Source organism: Cyprinodon variegatus, unplaced genomic scaffold (assembly GCF_000732505.1).
Source record: "Cyprinodon variegatus isolate N-32 unplaced genomic scaffold, C_variegatus-1.0 Scaffold157, whole genome shotgun sequence".
Lineage (NCBI taxonomy): Eukaryota > Metazoa > Chordata > Actinopteri > Cyprinodontiformes > Cyprinodontidae > Cyprinodon > Cyprinodon variegatus.
In genome coordinates, this window is record NW_015150610.1 from 652,684 (window position 1) to 672,771 (window position 20,088).

A 20,088-nucleotide genomic window follows, 5' to 3' on the forward strand; every position below is an offset into this window, starting at 1 on the left:
TGTTATGTATTTTACTTGTGCATGGGTTGTTAATCCTCTGTCTATGTAACATGACATACTTTTAAATAAAATATTCAGACAGAAATATTTTGCCTAATTGTCTTTGTTCATTCTGAATAAAGGGTAGCCTTGTCTGTATTTGTTCATATGGGCTTAAATATATTTTACATAGATGTGCACTTTCACATTAAATATGTTTTGTCAATTTTTCTAAACATTTTGGTACTATCTGAATTCAATATATGACATATATGCTTATTCAAGGTATTATTATGTTGTATATGTGTATGGCATAGGATACAACATGAGGATTTATATTCTGCATCATGCTGATCCACTGATCGGTAGTAATAATATTCATTTTTTTTCTAAACATAATACAATAATTATTAAAAATAGCTCCCATTTCATTGGTTACCCCATATTCTGTGTGTTATCCTAACACGTTTTTCTACTCACGTATTTATACCTAAAGCATCTGAAAGGAAATAAAGGAGTAGCATTTTTTTTTTTTTTTTTTAGATTCTTGAGATTTCCTTTTCATTCATCGAAGATGTTTCACAATGTCACCCAAAATGAAACCCGGACAATTTCAAAATGTCAGTATATTTTGGATATACACACACAAAAAAAAATTATATTAAAAATTACAGTGATAACACGCTTCTTAAAAAAAGCCAGATTGCAAAAGTCATTCATCTGATTTCACATATAACAAAGACATGAATTATCATTAAGCAGAATGTGTGTATATATGTATATATATATATATGGCTTAAAATAAATAAATGCTTGAAATAACAGTCTGCTTTAAAGTAATCAATGTGACCATTTAGCCCAACCCAATCAAGAATCAAGAGTTACAAAACACATACAGGAAAAAAAAAAAAAAAGAAAACATCCCTAGAGGAGACTCTAAAGATCCTTTAAAAACCTTTAAAAATATCCCCTAGAAGAAAAATCACAAGAAATGGAATATTTCCTAGCTAATGGTGTCACTATGACAATATTATAAAGTTGGAATTATATATATATATATATAGGGATGTATATTTGTTGTTTTTTTTTGTTTTACATTATTAATTATTGGTATTCAAATGTATCACTGTGTATTAATACTTTTCTGTTTTGTAAAAAGCGTAGGCATCATGGGCGTAGGATTAAACGCACACTTTTCAGAGAAACTTCCACATTTTCATTGCCCATAGCGTCCCAACCTTACTAATGGGCCCGCCCACTTTCACTGGATCACCCAATCATAATCATCCACTAATCCTATACTCTTTCTGTATTGGTTATAATCAGCCGTCATTCTGACGACGTAACATCCTCCACCCACCAATCGCTAACGGTTTTTCCCCGTAGCAGGAGCAACAAGAGTTTAGCAAAGTGGTCTGACCAAAGACTTATGGATCCTATTGTTTGTGGGACATTTATTGTGTAGTTCTGTCTACCTTTGTTCATCGGGGGGAACCGATAAAACAACTCTGTACAATCTGGGTTTATTTTTATCGAACAACCCGGTTTGTTTGAGGCCGTAGTATGGATGAAATACGGCCTAACAGTGGTGCGCAAGCCCACGGGCTGGTACCACTGTTTCCTCCCGGACTGCAGGCTATATATGGGGAATGTCGGCGACTTTACCCCGACCAGGCTAACCCGCTGCAAGTTACTGCCATTGTTAAATATTGGTAGGTAACACGCCGCTTATCAGTTGGGCTAGTTTATATTAATACATACTCACTCTAGCTAATAGTTTGTTGGATAAATGTTTGTCAAAGGCTAAGAAATAGCCTGATGTTAGCTTAGCTCAAAATGCTAACATGAACACTCCTGGAATATATTTAAGACAAATACAAAACCTCATAACTTATTTCAAAAACTAAATATGAAAGCGGTCAGTGTTATTTAAGCATAGTTATAGTTTCTTAGTGTTGCTTTTATGTGGAGAAATAAAACTGAAACTGTTGCACAGCGAGCTTAGTCCAGTGATGGTCAGTGGTTTTCCTTTTCCAGGCTTGGTGGACCAGACCCATTAGACTACATCAGCATGTACAGAAACACCGGCTGTCCAGCTCAGGACGTCCAGGAACACTGGCACTATGTCAGCTTTGGACTCAGTGATCTGTATGGAGATAATCGGGTTCATGAGTAAGTGAATTTAACTGTGCATAACAAAGTAAATAAATCTACAGATTCAAAGACCTCTTAATGACCCATCACAGTTATTGCAGTGTGTTGATTTTGCTAATCCCTGAGCAGCTAAGATTAAACAAACATGCAGTTATTGTTGGCTCTTCTTTCCAACTTTTCCAGATTTACAGGAGCAGATGGACCTAGCGGGTTTGGGTTTGAGCTAACCTTCAGACTGAAGAGAGAGGTGGGAGAGACAGCACCTCCAACGTGGCCAGCAGAACTCATGCAAGGCTTGGCTCGCTATGTCTTCCAGTCAGGTAAGAGCACGAAGCAGTGATCTTATAGATTTCTTTAAAATTAAAAAGTTTTGCCTTGAACTTTTAGGATAAGTGATGATATTTAATGCACTCCAAATCATTTAAATTGAATATTATGAGTTGTAAGTCCATCTTTATGAGTTTTTTGTTTAAATCAAGTCAAGGCTCAGTCTAGTCATTTGTGAAACATTGATTCTTTTCAGTTATTTTTGTCTTTTTTTATTGTAGGTTATTAGATTAACATATTTTATTATGACTGGACAGAAGAGTCTGCTTTGGCCTTCAGTTTTGGTTCAGGACATATTGTGTGATTGAGGGCCTCGCATTTCTAGAAAGTCTTTTTTCCTTTGTCCCCGTCCTTTGGTATTTAAGTGCAATGTTAAAATGTTTTTTGTATTATTGTGGTCCTTAAAATTTCGTATTTTGTCAAAGCCTACAGTTTGGTTAATAAGGGAGAGGTCTGACATAAAGCATTACAGAAAGAGAGGACAGATATTCAATTAAGGCTCTTGCTTTGCTTTCCAGCTGGGGTTAATTTGCTTGTGCGTGGGCTCCTTAGTTTAAATGAATACTGATTCTTGGCCATCTTATCTTGGTTTTGATTTCACTGTAGTGAGGGCGTTTATTACCTCCCAAGTAGACAGTTAGTCAGATTGAAATACATTTTTTTGTGCATTTCACATCTGGAATCCAGTTTCTCTTCTGTTTTTACTTTCCTGCTACTTCATCTCTCCCTTTTGTGCTGCTGTTGCTCCTTTTCAGTGGTTTCATGTAGACGGGCACAAAGATTATCTCATCTTTTTTTTTTTTTCTTCTCTGTCCATTTTCCTGCAGAAAACACATTTTGCAGTGGTGACCATGTGTCATGGCACAGTCCGCTGGACAACAGCGAGTCTCGCATCCAGCACATGTTGCTAACTGAAGACCCACAGATGCACCCAATCCAGACCCCGTTTGGAACTGTGAGCTTTCTTCAGGTGAGCTTTAAAGCGTCAGATGAATAAATTAATTAGATATGCATGCAGTGTTAATTTTTAAGGAGAGACTGTAGAATAGGATTTGGGTAAAATAGTTTATTGCATTGGCATCGCACATTGGCTTTTATTCCTTTTATCCAATAAAGGAAAACACAGAACTTAGTTTGAGAAGGTCACTGAATGCACAAAAAGTTGGGTTTTGTCAGATTGCTGGTGAAGATTCTCAGTCATCCAGGTCATAGTCATTGGTTTCGTCAAATTAATCCTTGGTAACTGATAGAAACACAAAAAAAATATAAATATAAAAAAAAAAAAACATGTATGTTTTGAAGAGATTTGAATGCGGGTCAATGTATTTAGTTATCAGTAGGTCAATATCAGCACCTTAATGTTTAAACTTAAATTAGGTGTTTCAAATTTTAATAAATAGAAACAAAACATCAGTAATGATTTAAGCAGTGCATCACCATCTGAAGCTCTGTATCCTCTATAGATTGTGGGCGTGTGTGCAGAAGAGCTGCAGGCGTCCCAGCAGTGGAACGGACAGGGCATCCTGGAGCTGATGCGTGGAATCAGAATGTGAGTAAAGTTTTGTGACAGCATTTGTCAGGAGTTATTTCAGAGTTTTATTTATTCTTATATCAAGTCTCTATGATTGATGTAGTTTCCATTTATTTAGCTTAAGTTAGAACAGATTATTACAAACTTTATGTTCTTATAACGTATCCAATTTTTCCTGGCTGACAGCATTTATCCCTAAAAAAAAAATCTACATTTTGAAGCTCAAGTCTGACACGAAAAACTTTTAACTTTTGAAGTTATTTCTCTGGGGCTTAAAATTACAGTTTTATTAAACAGTTTCAAGTGTTTTAAAATGTTATATTTTAAAATCCAGTGACGAACCCCCCCAAAATCAGCCATTGCTTAGGATGTTTGCGTTGGAGTTGCTGCCTGATGAAAAGTGGGGGCTAAAGTAACTGGTACAGGATATGGAGCAGTAGATACTTGAGTCCCTGTGGATTGTTGGGTGGAGTGTTCCAGGACCCGACCTGCTTCCTGCAGATTACATGCAACCTCATTAGAATGAAATATCTGGAGAGTCTGCATACAGTCATGATACAATAGTCATCTCAAGCCCTTTGCGATGCCGTCTTTCCTAAGCGTTTTGGGTTGACTGGTCTGCAAAAAAAATATCTCCACTGGAGGCTTTTAAATGAATATTAAAACATGGGATTCAGATGTTATCCTGCAGAAGCATTTATTCAGTGGTCCTGCATTCAGGCTAATGAACTGTTGCTAAATTTTTTTATATTTCAACGGTAAATGTCTTGTAATTGTATAGTTCCTTTTTAAATCAGGGGACTCCAGAACTCGTTATGACATTCACACATTGATTGAAGCTCCACCAGGCCTTCCGACCACTATTGCCCCATTAAAAAATATAAAAATGACTGCTGGACATGTGCTTTGGATGCAGGAGGTACAGTTTTGGACGCCAAGCATAATACTTTGAACCTTTTTAATTGATCTAAAACTGACATTTACATGGAGAAGTCTAAACTGCTTTTGTGAAGCCGAGGATGAAAGGATCCACAGACTGGGTTGGAATTGGTTCAAGAGCTTGAATCAGGAATCTGATGCATCATGTCGTCAGATTATTTCAGTGTAATAACCTACAGAAATATCTTAAAGTGTCACAAAGAAGTCAAACAGTGCTTAAAGCTTCTATTTAATGCTCTGAGTCATAACTGAATGGGCTAAAGTTAAAAGACTTATGAATCCTGTCTTCCAGTGTTGTGAGCATCGATTAGTCAAAACGGAGCACATTATTGCTAAACACCTTGAAGCTAATGAAAACCAATGTGATGAAATCCGGATAGAAAAAAATCTGGCTTTCCAAAAATATTACTAAGAAGGCGTGAAAAGGTTACTGTTCTGAGTAATGTAGTATTTTTTTGTGTTATGGGTTTTGATTGATTAAAAAGGATAGAAAAGGCTTTACCTGCTTGCTGGAGATGTTTGGATACAGCAGTTTAACCCCCTCAGATCAACTCTTTAAAGAAAAACTGCATCAGCTTCAAGAGCGATCAACATTGTTTAACTATATTTTATAAAATGTTTGGCTATTGTTGGCTTTTAGTGTTTTGTTAGTTTTTTGAAGATGCTGATGTTGATTGTTTGGTCCACAGAGCTGGCGGCCCCTGGCTCATCACGGACATGAGGAGAGGGGAGACCATTTTTGAAATTGATCCTCACCTACAAGTAAGGTTTCTTTAAAATCTGCTGCAGGTAGTTCCTGCAACATTTGTTCTATTAGTAGAAGGTTAAAATAAGCTGAATTACTGAGTCAATTGGTTGTTTGAATTTATACCTGTGCATCCTGATACATTAAAATTAACCAAAAAGTAAACCTATATCCATCAGTTAGTTCAAAAACTGAAAGTTAAACATTTATTACATATAACCGGATTAACTTAAAGTTACCATCAAGTTACTTTCCTTGCAATTATTGTTAGGAGTGTAGCTTATAACTGATTAAGAGCAACATTTTTAGAAGGCTAGCATATAACAAAAATAATTAAAATTCAGAACACTTACCCCTTCCACAATCATGGGGAAGGCTGCTGATTAGCTACACAGCCACTCCATATTGGCATTTTGTTAGGAAATAAAGTGGTAAAAAAAATATGTAAAAACAATCTTGAAAGGATTGTGAGACAAAGGCTGTGTCCGTACGTCCGCCCAAAATCCCTCAATCACTGTATAGAGTGGGGACTATATATTAGACTTTATTTCAAAGTCGGTTAACTTGCCGTTTGGACAGATGATCAGTACTTTTCGCTCCCCGTTGGTTATGTGACTCCGCCTCCCCCTTACAGTGCCTGCACCATCTTTGTTATTTGTTGTTGCTTTGACAACAAATCCCATAATGCTTTGTGAAGAGAGCTCTCCTCGCAAAGCATTATGGGATATATCTGCTCATCTAGTGACCATGGATGATCCCTACTTTTCAAGGTGCATTGTGGGAAATTTTGAGTCCAGTACTTTTTCATCCACTAGAGGGTCGGTCACTCATCTAAAATGGTGTAACCTTTATACCCTATATAGTGGTGAAGGTGGACATTTGGACATAGCCAAAACCTGTCCTGGAGTTTGGAAGAGATTCCTTAAACATGGACCGCTTCTCAGTGGTCTAAATTCCCTTCCCAGATAAAACTTTGTAGTTCATGGTAATAATCTCTGGAAGATGACAGGAGAGTCGCATCTTCAATGTTATATGAAGTCCAGTAGGAGATTTTGACTCAGAGACATTTGCTGCATGTCTTTCTCCTCTCTTTTCAAAGCCTATTTCCTGTCTAAATCAAGACAGCTGGTGTAAAAAAAACAACAATTTATAGGAGTTGAGGCTTTTTATTAAAGCAGCCCTGACCCTCTTCACTTCAGCAGAAGGTGAGGTATTGAGTCGATGTGTCCTACAGTGTTTGGACATTCATTACTATTCAGGAGGTTAACATTTCTTAATATGTTGGGTTTTCATTAGCTGTAAGCCACAACAATCAGAGAAAACTGAAAAGGGAGCCCGAAACATACCAATCTGTGGGCTATGAACCCGTTTAATTAGTTTCACTGAATTTTTTGAAATAAATCGAACTTCTGGCTGGTATTTTATTCATGAAGACACACCATTAATATGTTAGCCCTGTTAGAGTTGAGCTAGTGTTAATGTCTGCTGCACATCCAAGCAGGAGAGAGTTGATCAGGGTATTGAAACCGAGGGCTCCAACCTGAGTGGGGTGAGCGCCAAGTGTGTGTGGGACGACCTGAGCCGGCCCCCAGAGGATGAGGAGGACAGCCGATCCATCTGCATCGGATCACAGCCTCGCAGGCTCTCCAACAAAGGTACACCAGCTCCTGAAAACTAGAAGAGTAAAGCGAGAACGTTTTACTGGCAAGCTGATCTGTTTGCTTCCATTGTTTAAGAGCTCCTCTTCTCTGGTTTGATCGTCTCTCAACAGACACAGAACAAATCAGAGAGACCCTGAGAAAAGGACTAGAGTTTAACACCAAGAGCGCCTTACCGCCCATCGGCAGCCAGAAACAGAACCACGACAGAGCTCAGTGAGTCTTCCTCCTACACACATTCAACCGTTCCAGAGAGGTACCTCCCTCATGTACAGTGACTCAGAGCCCCGCTGACATCGGAGCTCATTGCAGCATTGTTTCCAAGATACCAGCATATCGTGTTGGCTGCTTGCTGTTCGTTTCCACTTTTCTCTAGAATGAGCTTCATCCTGCAGAGGCGGGACGGGAGCCGTGAAGCACTCTATCTACATTCCCCAGTGTTGACTAAGCCCCGTCATTTCCCTCACCCCCCACAACCCAATCAAGAGATCTTTCACTTTAAAGATTGTTAGTTACATTTAGTCTATTATTCATTAATTTAAAATTTTTTATTTATTTAGAAGTCGAAAGGACAGTTTGGACAGCGAGAGCTCAGCAGCCATCGTTCCTCATGAACTGGTCCGAACTCGCCAGCTGGAGAGCGTCCATCTTAAATTCAACCAGGAGTCCGGCACACTGCTACCCCTCTGCCTGCGGTAAGTTTTTAGAATGCGTCTATTAAAGTCTTCCCAACTTTACCCAAATCAATGCTGAGTGTTTCCTCTGGAGATACATGTCCAAAAAGTGTGTTAAAATGCATTAAAAGAAGTAGATTACTCTCTTTTGTTTCTAGTTTTAGAAAGAAGAACCAGCGTCGTTAAGACAGAAGCAGTCTTGTGACTTTTGAAAACTGCTTCCTGAATTGAATATCTATGCAGCAAAGAATATGTAAGAGATGACATGAGATTTTAGCAATGTTTAAAAATAAAAAAACAAGATTCAGAAAACACAAATAGGAGCTCCTCTGAAATGCAGCTGGTAAACAAACTATTCATTTACTGCATCATCTTTCTGTATCCTTCCAGCAATTTCTTCAGCGTTTCCTTCTCTACATTCAGGCTCAAACTTAACTCAAATAAAAACTTTTTTTTCAGCTGTTGACACTGAAAACTTACTAAACTCTGTAGGTTTTAGAGAATAATTGATTTAATTAGCTAACAAATCTCACTGAAAGGCCTGAAGAAGCCTTAAATACATCAGCGATTATCACACTTGGCAGGATAAGGATTATAGTTTATTAACCTGCATGTTAAAGTATTGCATGTCTGGATCAGAGAAAATAAAGTCAAAAGTTTGTGTATTCTTTTTTGTTATTCCTGTATATCGTAAATGTAAAGTTGCATAAACCTGTCTGTTGTTTTGGTGAGGTGAAGAAATTTCATCAAACACCGTCAAACATTCATGCTGTGTTTTATTGCTTGCAGGGGCAGGTTACTCCATGGGAGACACTTCACCTATAAAAGCATTAACGGAGACACGGCCATCACGTTTGTGTCTACAGGAGTGGAAGGAGCCTTTGCCACTGAGGAGCATCCCTACGCAGCCCATGGCCCCTGGCTCCAGGTATGGACATAGATGTGTGGAGCTGCTGTGTCATGTTTGTACCGAAAGCATCCAGTAGATGTTTGTCCCTTCCTCTACCCTCCTAGATATTGCTGACTGAGGAGTTTGTAGAGCAGATGCTGGGGGATTTACACGAGCTCGGCTCTCGCGACGAGGTAAACAAAATCCCCTGCACTTTAGCTTTTAGTTTCAGTTTGCTTACCTGCTTCTAACCTCCATTATCCTTTTCCTTCTGTTCAGACAAAATTACCCAAGGAATACAGCTGGCCAGAGAAGAAGCTGAAGATTTCCATCCTTCCAGACTCTGTGTTTGATAATCTGCTGCAGTGAAACAAAGGAGATTCATTGAAAGCATTCTTTTTAAAGAGCGCCGTCATGAAGAGCAGATCTCCATGCTGAGAGTCCGTATGCTGTTAGAGGCCTGCTTCCTTCCAGAGGACAACCCCGGGGATCAACTCCACATTACTGACTGTTGCTGTGTTCTAAGACTAGTTAGCGTCTCCTCCCTGAGGCTCAAATACCTTTGATTATCACACCAGCTCATTCAGTGGGTGGTTTTGTGAAAATTTTGCTTTGAGGCAAACGGAATGTTCCAAAAAAAACAAAAAAAACAACCTAAAATATACATTAGTAATGCAGCAGAGCAGGCACCCTGCTCTACGGATACAGTGTCTGAAGCAATAGCTGTTACAGTAATAAAACACTATTTATTCCAGTGGCCTTAAACAAAGGGACTAAAATAGCAAAACAGATTTTCAGTGTTTTCAACTACACCTGATTTCTCTTCTTTTTGTATAGTTTTTACAAATGCTGGACATTTTTCTTTTTTGTATGTTTATGCCAAAGTGTTTGACTGTCAGTTCTGTCTGTTTGATAAAGCCACAAGCCATGGTTACAGATGCTGCTGGTTCCCCTGTGCCAAGAACCTAAACCCCACTCTACATCACATCTGAGCATTTCTCCTCCTCGTTCAACCAGGCGTGTTTTAAAAATTGGAAGAAATGTAAGAGATACCCGTCACATGAAATGAGATCCTCTTAGTGCCTTGAGCTTTAAGCTATTTTCCGTTCTGCATACAGCTCCTGATAGTTTAAAAAAACACATCTCTTTCAATGAAACGCCCTGGTTCATCACATTGCATTTCCTGTTAACACTAAAATGTAAAATCTACATGTTGGAGTCATCGTACTATAACTGCTCTTGATGGTGTATTTATGTTTTTCTTTTTTATTCAGAATGAAAGAAATGTTTAGATGTTGAGGTTTTTATTTTTTTTTAATCAGTGAACTGTGGCTGTAATCCGAAGTGCATTAAATTGTGTAGCTATTACACAAATAAACCAGGATAAGTGATTGCAATGTGGAGGACCTTGTTTGGTGTCCAGAGGTGTGAATTAAACAGAAGGTACAGTGGGTCACTGCTTTACACAGTTTAAAACAATCCTAAATATATAAGAAAATGAAAAGAGTGGCTAATGTGTGTTGGTAGAAAGTTAATTATACTGGTTCAGTGCTGGAGGAAAGTTGTTTTTTAGTCTATTTGTCTGATCCTCAGGTCCAGGCTGAGCCCCGTAGAATGCCTAAGTGAAACTAGATCCTTGTTTATGTAAATAGTTTGAATGTGTTCAAGTTAAATTGGTTTTATTTATGTTATTTGTTTCAGTTTAAAAGAAAACTTTGACTATCAACTACAGTACCCTGCAACTTTTATACTCTTATAGATTAATTGGATTTTATGAGATGAAAATACAATTAGTGCACAATTGACATGATTTGTTAATACAGTTTTAATATTTGCATTGTATTAGTATGAAAATCGTATTAGCATGAAACTGCTGATGAGCTATTAGCATGTTTCCATTTTTTGAGGATGTGCACAGCAAAAAACGATCTAGAAATAATTTTAAAACATTTAAGTGCATTTGCCCTTAATTTAAGTAGGGAAATAAGATCATGCTAATGGTATGAGTATTTTTTCTATTAAAATAAGATAATTAGATGATATACACTTGATTTTTAATTTAAACGTAAATTGTCTTGTTCCATTAGCAAAGTGTCTCACTTACCTCCTCGGTTCAAGAACAAATGCACCAAACTTAAGAAAAAATGACATAAGATTTTCTGCATTGTATTTAATTTTTCACAGTTTGCGCCACATCTTGAAATTATCACTAACCTTTAACTTCCTCTGCAGATTCTCTTCTACACTTAAATTGTGACTCAGAGTAAGCAACTAAAAAAGTTCATATTTCCTTTCAAAAGGTACAGTGCCCAAAAACTGAGGGAGGAAAAGAAGAAAAAATAAAGATGGTGTGCACACAAAAATACTAATTAGTTCCTGTGAACTGCTAATTGTTGGCTGCAAATAACCTATTTTTGCATGCAAAATGTTAACCCCTCAGCTCTACTTGCAAGTGTGTTTGGCTGCAGCTCTGACAGTTTGGATAAGACAAACAATAATAACAGAGTTCAACATCTGTCTAATTAATTACCTACTAGGTAATTACATACATGTAGTACATGTGGTTAATAATATATGGTTAATATTAGAATAAAGTGCTCACTTTGGACATCAGGAGTGCAAATACTGAAACATAATATAAAGTAGCCAGGTGTGTGCACTTTATGGCCACAACTCAGTATTTGTTGTGCACACTAGGCTATCATGACAGAAAAACCTTTTATTGTGAAACCTATAGTTGACCACCAAATCTACCCCTGACAAGTGTGGATTCTGAAAGAAATGTACCAGGGGGGGTCAGGGTGGGGCCTGTGTTTAATCATGGGGTTACAGAACAAAAGAAAACAAAAGAATAACAAATAAAAATAGGGTAAGAGTGCTATGTTTAGTATAATGAGTGAATCAATACATAAAGGTTGAACACTTCTGATCTAAGAGACAAAACTGTAATCCTATGTTAGTATGGCTGATGTTTAAAGCTGACTGTAATTTCAAAATAATTGTTAAAGGAGACTGTCCACTAACATAATCAGTAACTTCTCCTCTGTCAATGGATATTATCATAAGAAATTGATTTAGAGTTACACTGCAAAACCAATGTAGAAAAATAAAATTGTTCTTAAAATAAGTACATTTTCCCTTAATTTGAGCATTAAGATAAGATCATCTACCAAAGCAATGAGTATTTCTACTCTTAAAAAAGATGATTAGATATTATGCAGTTGAAGTAAGACAATGGAGATGTTATATTTTTCTTATTTTTAACAAAAATCACTTTATTCCAGCTGCAACTGAAGGGAAAACACACCAACTTCAAGAAAAGTACTTCTACTTATAATTTCTTTGTGTGTTTTTTCTTAGTACAGGGACCAAAGCTAGAGTTATGGGTGATGGGGTAGAGAGATGGGCCCCTCAGAGCATTTTATTTATTTATTTATTTTTTCAGATCCATAACTGGATTTTAAAATATCTCTGAAACACATTGAGTGGAAAAAAGGAGATGTTTTCTTTTCTGTTTATAGACCCTGACATGGGCCCCTGGGGGCCTCAGCCGGTCTTCTGCAGTGTGTCCGGTAGAGTTTGCTGCTCTCCGCCGCTTCCCTTCCTCCTCTCGGCTCCTCCCAGTCTGTGTGTCAACTCTGTGACGGGTCACGGTGTGTTGGAGCTGGGGGTTGGAGTCGGTGTGAAAGCACCGTCACCGTCTACCTCTGCTTCCAGTAAAACCTTCGCTCACAGAGCTGACGGGAAACCGAAACAGTCGACAGAAGCGGCGGGGGGAATAAAAAGCGCAGCCCGGGCGGAGCGTCGGAGCGACGGCTGCGATCCAAGCGAAGGAGCTGGGGGTTCATCGCGGGGCTGGATGACAGGCTGCTCGGCTTTATTCTAGGAGCACCGGAGTCTGCCGACCAAATGGACAATAAATAGTTGGTAACGTCGCTCTCCTCCGTAGAGTCGGTACGTTTGCTTTAAAGCTGCCCAATTACAGCTTCATTAAAATGTCAGCGCAGCTTTAATGTCAGGCGCTTTCAGACGCGTCTGGCCCTGCGAACCACTCACTAATTCAAGATTGATTAAGTTCACTTTTAAATCACTTTTCACTTTTTGTCAGCAGCTTCAAACCTGGACCTGTTTCTGCGTCCAGGGGCGCTTTCACAAAGTTTTAATAGGGGTGGCCGGATGAGGGGGGGGCATTAAAAAAATATTACGGTAAAACACAAAATTCTAAATCCTTGTAGTTTATTATGTGAAAGAAATAAAACCAACGAAGTTATCATTTTTAGATATATATTGCTGCTAATAATAAATAAATATTCAACAAAACAGATGGTAATGAATAGATTCTCAGAAAATTAGACTTTTTTTTCTTTAATCCAGATAAGTTGAACTATGGGGAAAACTACGGTAAAATGTCTGCACACCATAATGGGTTTATTTCCCTTTTTTAGTGCATCAGTGCAGCGTGGCATGGAGTCAGTCAGCCTGGGGCCCTGCTGGGGAAATGCCTGTTGGTTTGATGGCTGCTTTCAGCTATGATGATAGACCTTTGTGTTTCTCAGGGGCGGAGCTAGATGGGGGGCTAGGGGTGGCCATCGCCACCCTTAGTCAATCATTTACCACCACTACCATTTATTTCCCTCTAATACAGATGGTGCCAACAGTAATAATCTCATGTGGAATATTCAAAACATTTTCAGTTTTCATATATTAACAATTACTTGACAACAAAAACACTGTGGTTAATTATGCACATCAATATACTAACATTAAAAATGATAAATACAGAATTCAAGCAGAAATAGATTTTGTGTTTTATGGGGTAAAAAGAAAATAACGTGTCTCTGCAAGTCATCTAGGAATCTTCAGTGAAATCATAGATAAATATCTTAACAAAAACTTATTAAATAATAAATTTAAGTACATATTAGTGCTTGTAAATATCAATTTTATGCAGAATGATTACTGATAAAAGTAGGTAAGTAATGACAATGAGAAAGATGTTCAACCAAAACTCAATTCAGGTTAGTTGACCAAATGTTTGTAATTCCGCAGTATAGATGGCAACTACAAAAAAACAAAAAGGCTTTTCATCAGAGAAAAAGCGTGATATGCCGGAGAATTTCCCTGTAGATGCCTGTGCATCCCGTACGTGTGACGCTTCCCCAAACTTTAGAAAAAGGATCTTCTTCACATTTCAGTTAAAACCTCATTCAGGTTGACTCCATTTACCAACCTTTTTTGTTTCACTAAACCTTTTCCATAACTGCTTGGAAAAAGCTGTACTGGAAATAAGTTAGAATGATTTAAAGTGGTGCATCATGAAGGAGGTGTGTATTATTCAAAAATAAAACAATAAAAATATGGCTAAATCAGGCTCTCTTATTTTAAATTTCTATAATGATAAGTAAATTTCTAAGAGTGGCCATCTCCATTCATGCTCTTTGGTGTTCCCACTGTTAATTATTGCAAATCCAATAAGACATTAACTTAAAAAAAAAGAATTAAACAAAATTTGTCTTTTTTTTGTGTGTGATTCTTTGGAAATTAAACACTTTTGATCTTTCTTTTTTCAGCTGTACACCATCAGTTTGGATCTCCAGCCAAGTTATGGATGCAAGCTGGAAAAACTGCTTTGAGGAGGAGCTTCTCTGCCCTATTTGCCTGAATGTTTTTGAGGAGCCAATCCAGTTGCCTTGCAAGCACAACTTCTGCAAAGGTTGCATCTCTGAGGCTTGGGCCAAGGAAAGCGCGGCGGTCCGCTGTCCTGAGTGTAACCATGACTACGACCAGAAACCAGCGTTGGAGAAGAACTTTAAGCTCGCCAGCATCGTTAAGCGGTTTAACGCTCTGAACGCGGAGAAGGCTCCCACTGTGCTGCACTGCGTCCTCTGCAGACGGGGCCCCCCGCTGCCCGTGAGGAAAGTGTGCCTCCGTTGCAAAGAGCCTTGCTGCCAGACTCACATCCAAACGCACCTCCAGCAGACGTGCGCGCCGCCGGGACACCTGTTAGTAGACATTGAGGAGCTGAGTGCCTGGACCTGTCCCACTCATGAGGAATACAGGCTGCTCCACTGTGAGGAAGAGCAGGTGGCTCTGTGCCCCTTCTGCTGCATCTCCCACTGCACAAACCAAAGACACACAGTGTGTGATGTGGACACGCAACGCGTTCAGATGCAGGTATAAATCACACCCACTCAGCAGCTCAGTTTGAGAAATAGAAATATTTATTTTAATGCAGAAGATGTAGCTGCACTTCTTTTTTCTTTTTAAAGTACTCACATGCAAACACACAGCTTTTAACCTTGGTCACACCGCCCACCAAGGAGGTCCACGCCTTTGCATTAGCAGCTCTCTGCCCTCATGCAAGTGCAGTGGGGGCAGAGCCACTCGTGTTGGCTTCATACAAGCTGCCCTGATTAAAGTGCTTTTACTGTGAATCGTGTTTCATATAATTTTGCATTTCATCTGCTCTTATGAGCCGTAAGCGCATTCAGGGCGTTTTAACGTGAGGAGCAGAGAGAGGTGGGAACCAGATGCTGCAGAAAGCCTTCATCTGGCAACAAACTGTGAACAAATGAGTTATGATTCGTCTTGGCTGCGCTGACCTCGGGATGGGAGGCGCGTGGAGGAATGTAATCTCCTATCAAGCAGCCTGTCGTGGCTGGGTTACAGTGGGTTGTAAAAGTATTCACACCCTCTTGAGTATTTCCACTTTTTTAAATGTTAGGAATACAAACTTTGATGCTGTATGGCAGAGTGATACAAAGTGGTGCTAAATTGGGAAATAGAAGTAAAAGGAGGAAAGGTTGTCAGCACTTTTTACTAAACAAAATCCAAAAAATGCTGCGTGCTTATGTATTCAGCCACATTTACATTGACACCCTCAAATAAAATCTAAATACTCCAACTAGCTATCTATTCAGGACGCCCTGTGTGTGATTGAATCTTATTAGGTTACAGAAGAGTGGCAGGAAAAAAAAAAAACTTGTATGCAGCTGGCTTCAGCCCAAATAAGGGACAAATCATCACTTGTGATGTTCTACCTCATGAAATCCTGTTAAGATATAGGACAATGTACAAGGAGTGAAAGCAATACTGTCTTATATCAGCTTCCTCTGCTTTCACAAGTCAGATGTTAGTTGAAAAGTGTGAAAAACAACCTTCCATGTCCACATTTTGACCCTGATCCTGCCCATCGGTGAAGGAAATTCAGCAGGAGGAACATGGGTTTTCACATCCGTTCTGTTGTTTCTTATTGACACTTTTAGTTACTGTAACCTTTCCAAAGGAGAACATTACAAGGATTTTTTTCTCTTCTCCAAAGTAAATCAAAAACTCCCAACTTCTTCCCTGGTGCAAACTGTTTCTCTGTTTCAGAGCTATTATTGGGACAAAAGCTGCCTGTTCAGCCCTTTCCACAGCTGCTCTTTCTCTCTGACTCTTTCTCTGCACACTTGCACACCCACCCATCTTTTTTTTCTCTTTTTTTGTCCCTTTAAAACTGAATATTCCCAGGGAGAAATAGACACCCTGGTTTCTCTTAGATCATCGTCATCATCCATGGACCTTCACACCCAGAACATCGATTTCCTCAGTAGCCAAACCCATTCGGCGTCTCCCACTCTGCGTCATTTGTTAAAGTAATTTGAAGCTCAGAGCGGCTCCTCATCAGTATTTACTGAGACGTCTTTCTTTCTCCTTGACAGAGCTGTGGTCTATTTTGGTGAAAGCACTTTAAATTCCCCTGGCAGCCCTCTTGTTGCTTTTGGGACAAACAGAGGAGGGAAAAACCAAAGTAGCAACAGTATTTTCATATCTTTCATTATCTTTGGTTCTCTAAGAAAGTTTTCTTTTTGTGACCGGTAACGTTTCTCTATGCTGGCTGGTCATTTGTGGGATGTGAAAGGAAGAGAAACATAATCGCAATGTCGTCCGCCAGGCGAGCAGAGGAGGACCCTCTCAGCTCAACCTCACCTTGGTTTCTCTCAGGCACCTCAGCAGGAAACCATCGCTCATCCAGCTCTGCTGTTTGCATTTTCTTCTATCTTGGCTATAGTGAGTCAGTTTCCCAGAATGCCGAGGGCAGTTCACTGACATCAGAAGGGGGTGAATATTTGTCTGTTGATTGTGAAAGAGGCTCTCTGTTCATTGAGCCCGAGGCTCCTCATTTAAACATGAGCTTCCTGGCAACCCGCTGGTGTCAGGATGCCTAAATAGGACAGCGTGGAAAGTGATCATTGGCAGATTTAAGGCCGATAAAGGTAGGCTTTCATGCTGCTGCGAGCCCCAGCTTCCATGTTGCATTTCTAACATTGGAAACTAAAATGGGAATCCAAGGAAGCTGACAAAGCTTGGAAAATAAGACTGAGGGGCCAAAAGGAGCAGTGGCTGCCATCGTGATGTAAAGTGCTGTAAAGTGACAGCCTGTCCCTACTTTTTTTTTCTATACATGTACACTGAGCTACTCATCCTTTATAGAAGGAGTGACTTAAACACAACGTACCATGTGATTTTTTTTTAATGGTTTAGTCAAGTTTGATCTAGATTAGCTCAAAATCAACTAGATTAAAAAACTTTGGTTTCATGGTAACACACATAAAACTGGGATATATCTGCATTCATTTTATTTAAATCAGAAAAGAAACATCTACTCCTAATGTTGTTAAAATAATCTGAACATATTAACTATTCCAGGTAAAGTAGAACAGAGTAATGATTTATTATCTCACAGATGAGAAATTCAGTTGCTTCAGCAGCATGCAAGAGAAATGTTTTCATCAGAAGAAAATCTCCTGTGTAGTTACTAGAAAACTGACGTTTAAACAGACTGTTTATAAAAAATAGAAACCAACAAAAATAAATAAATACGTATTAATTTTATAGGGAGCAATGATGGTTACCAAGTCTATCGGCTGCTGTGAGGAAGGATCTGTGATAATGCTCCCAAGTGCGCTTGGCGTCTGTCTGTCGCTGCAGGATCTCTCCTGCTCTGCAACAGTTTCATGCGTGGGGTCAGAGGCATCGTCCATTAGTCGTGTTATTATTGCGACTGTCCCTCTTTCTTCCACCATCTGCACATTCCTCTACAGAGCTGTCCCTCCGTATAAGCTTATCAAACCATTTAGCTGCTGCTCAAACAAACTATACCAAAGAGGATTGCTGATACCAGCACAAGGTTCCCCGTTAACATGATAACTAATGTCTCATTTTAAACACAACAAAAAGAAAGATGTATTAGCAAATCAAAATATTAACAATAGTTAGCAAATGGAGGGAGAGGCAATGCATGCTTTTCACCTAACCTCATCCAGGGCTGCACAATGCTTTAATGAATCTACAAACACATGCATGTATCTGCAGATACCAATATATGGAGAAAAAACAACACTAATATCGTCTCAAAATCAAGAATAGCTGGTGTATCTGTCTTTATAGGTATAGACAAAATATAGAAAAAAGGACTTCAGTTGTTTTAAGCTACCATTGTTGTTCAGCTCTGCCTTAATACTCACCGGCACAATCACTAGAGTTTCATAGCTTGCCACTGGAACCCTTTGCCATTCTCGGGACCTTGAGCAGCTCCACCTTCAGATTGATGAAGGTCAATAGGTCGTAGGTATGGGGGACGCGCTCAGCCAGGACACCACCGTCACTCTTCCTTCAGCAAGGCGGTGTCCTCTTCAAGGTGTGTTCAGCCTAGTTTGTTTAAGTGTGTCACATAGTTTATTAGCATTCCTCACTGATCTGTCCCCAGATCTCCCATCTATCATTTTAAATTGCTGTATGCTGTTGGCCACCATGCCGCAGCTCAGCTTCATGCTGTTTTTCTTCTTCTTTATGTAGATCAGCAAACCCATTTTCTCAGATCCTCAGAGTTCTTTACCACAAGCTGACATGTTGACCTTTCAATGACCAGTATGTGAGACCAGATTTAACACACCTGCTATCCATTCAGTGACACATGACACTGGGGAGGGAGAATGGCTTATTTTGCACAATCTTGGGTATTTTCAACTAAGGGAGGACTCATTTCTTACAAGCAGTTCATGCATGAATGGCTGTGTTGAGTTATTTTGAAGGGACAGCAAACTTTCCCACTAACACAGCCTGTTCACTGCCTACATTGTGTCAAAAGTATCATATCTTCAGGGCCGCCCCATGGAAATATATGATTAAATATTTACAAGAATGTTAGTGGTTTACTCAGTTATGTGAGATACTATATGACCCCAGCTTTCATCTGACAAAACAAGTTTCATAAGAAGCATTTAGTTCACTACAGTGCAAATGGAAGTAGTTTACCATTCTAATTGTTTAAACTGATTTAAAACCCACTTTTTTAGTATTTAAGTCCAACTTCAAAGGAAAGTTGTCTAATTTCAGCATTTTTTCATATTCCTAATTCTTTAGTGCAAATATTGGTGCATCGCCAACAATAAATTCTGATCAACTGATCAAAGATTGATTTATAGTATTTGTATTTTATTTTTTTTCACTTTTAATGATGTCACATTAACTTATTCCTGTAGAATTATGTCCTATTTCTGCTTTGCTGTCAATTTACAAATATCTTCAAAACTGCATTGATTGCTACATAAAAAACATTTTTGGAAACCAAACTATGTTGATAAACATTAGCTAAAAGTAGCTAAAAAAGTGCAATTATTTGCTGCAGCAAAGCTTGATACAAGAGAATCAAGGTTTTTTTTTATTAAATTCAGATGTTGAGCATCTCTTAGGTCGGCTCAGCTGATATGCAGTTGAAAATTCTGTTCCTGCATGTAGGAGATTTCTCTTTCTTTTTCTGTCAGAAAAGGGAAGTATCTGATATTTTTTCTGTCTTAAAACGAGGAGCAGTTAAAAGAAAACTTTTAGATAACTGCAAAAACAGTTGCTAGAAATGACCTCCACCGATATGAACAAGTCAGCACAGAGAAGATGCACGAATGGAGACGCACTGATCCGATACCCGAATCAGATATCAGCTCCCATATTGTCTAATTAGCTCGATCGGATTAGAATGAATTATGCATTTTTAATCCATTAATTTATGTTCTTATTAATATGAAACAGAGATGCACAGTGACAGCGATCTAGTCACTTCAGTTCTATGTTACGTGCAAAGCAGAGCAGCTTGTGTTAAAGGAATAGTACACCCAAAACATGATTAGCCTTCATTTTCTACTCACCCCCAT

At 38.9% G+C, this 20,088-nt stretch overlaps 2 protein-coding genes across 3 annotated transcripts in view; both read left to right on the forward strand.

Annotated features, from left to right (window-relative positions):
* Positions 1 to 1,342: 1,342 nt before the first annotated feature.
* Positions 1,343 to 10,293, forward strand: sufu (suppressor of fused homolog (Drosophila)). Of its 2 annotated transcripts, none has more exons than XM_015377697.1 (12): positions 1,343 to 1,691; positions 2,017 to 2,151; positions 2,317 to 2,453; positions 3,288 to 3,430; positions 3,924 to 4,009; positions 5,620 to 5,692; positions 7,174 to 7,330; positions 7,447 to 7,549; positions 7,894 to 8,028; positions 8,797 to 8,935; positions 9,022 to 9,090; positions 9,176 to 10,293. In XM_015377697.1, exons 1-12 carry the CDS (start codon positions 1,543 to 1,545, stop codon positions 9,263 to 9,265), a joined length of 1,416 nt encoding a protein of 471 aa, XP_015233183.1. In that variant the 5' UTR covers positions 1,343 to 1,542; the 3' UTR covers positions 9,266 to 10,293. The 2 variants fall into 2 exon arrangements, with proteins under 2 accessions (XP_015233183.1, XP_015233184.1); XM_015377698.1 differs by having other exon boundaries at positions 7,177 to 7,330.
* Positions 10,294 to 14,471: 4,178 nt separating this feature from the next.
* The window catches only part of LOC107086566 (probable E3 ubiquitin-protein ligase TRIM8), a 12,680-nt gene continuing 7,063 nt past the window's right edge, over positions 14,472 to 20,088 (forward strand). The window contains exon 1 of the mRNA XM_015377608.1: positions 14,472 to 15,070. Within this exon, the coding sequence (XP_015233094.1) occupies positions 14,501 to 15,070 (570 nt within the window). The 5' untranslated portion in view covers positions 14,472 to 14,500. The remainder of the gene's footprint in view (positions 15,071 to 20,088) is intronic.

Coding starts and splice junctions, on each gene's coding strand:
- sufu (XM_015377697.1), top strand. CDS start 1,543: ATGGATGAAATACGGCCTAACAGTGGTGCGCAAGCCCACGGGCTGGTA. Junction 5,693..7,173: donor AAATTGATCCTCACCTACAA/GTAAGGTTTCTT, acceptor TGCACATCCAAG/CAGGAGAGAGTTGATCAGGG. Junction 7,550..7,893: donor CAGAACCACGACAGAGCTCA/GTGAGTCTTCCT, acceptor TTATTTATTTAG/AAGTCGAAAGGACAGTTTGG.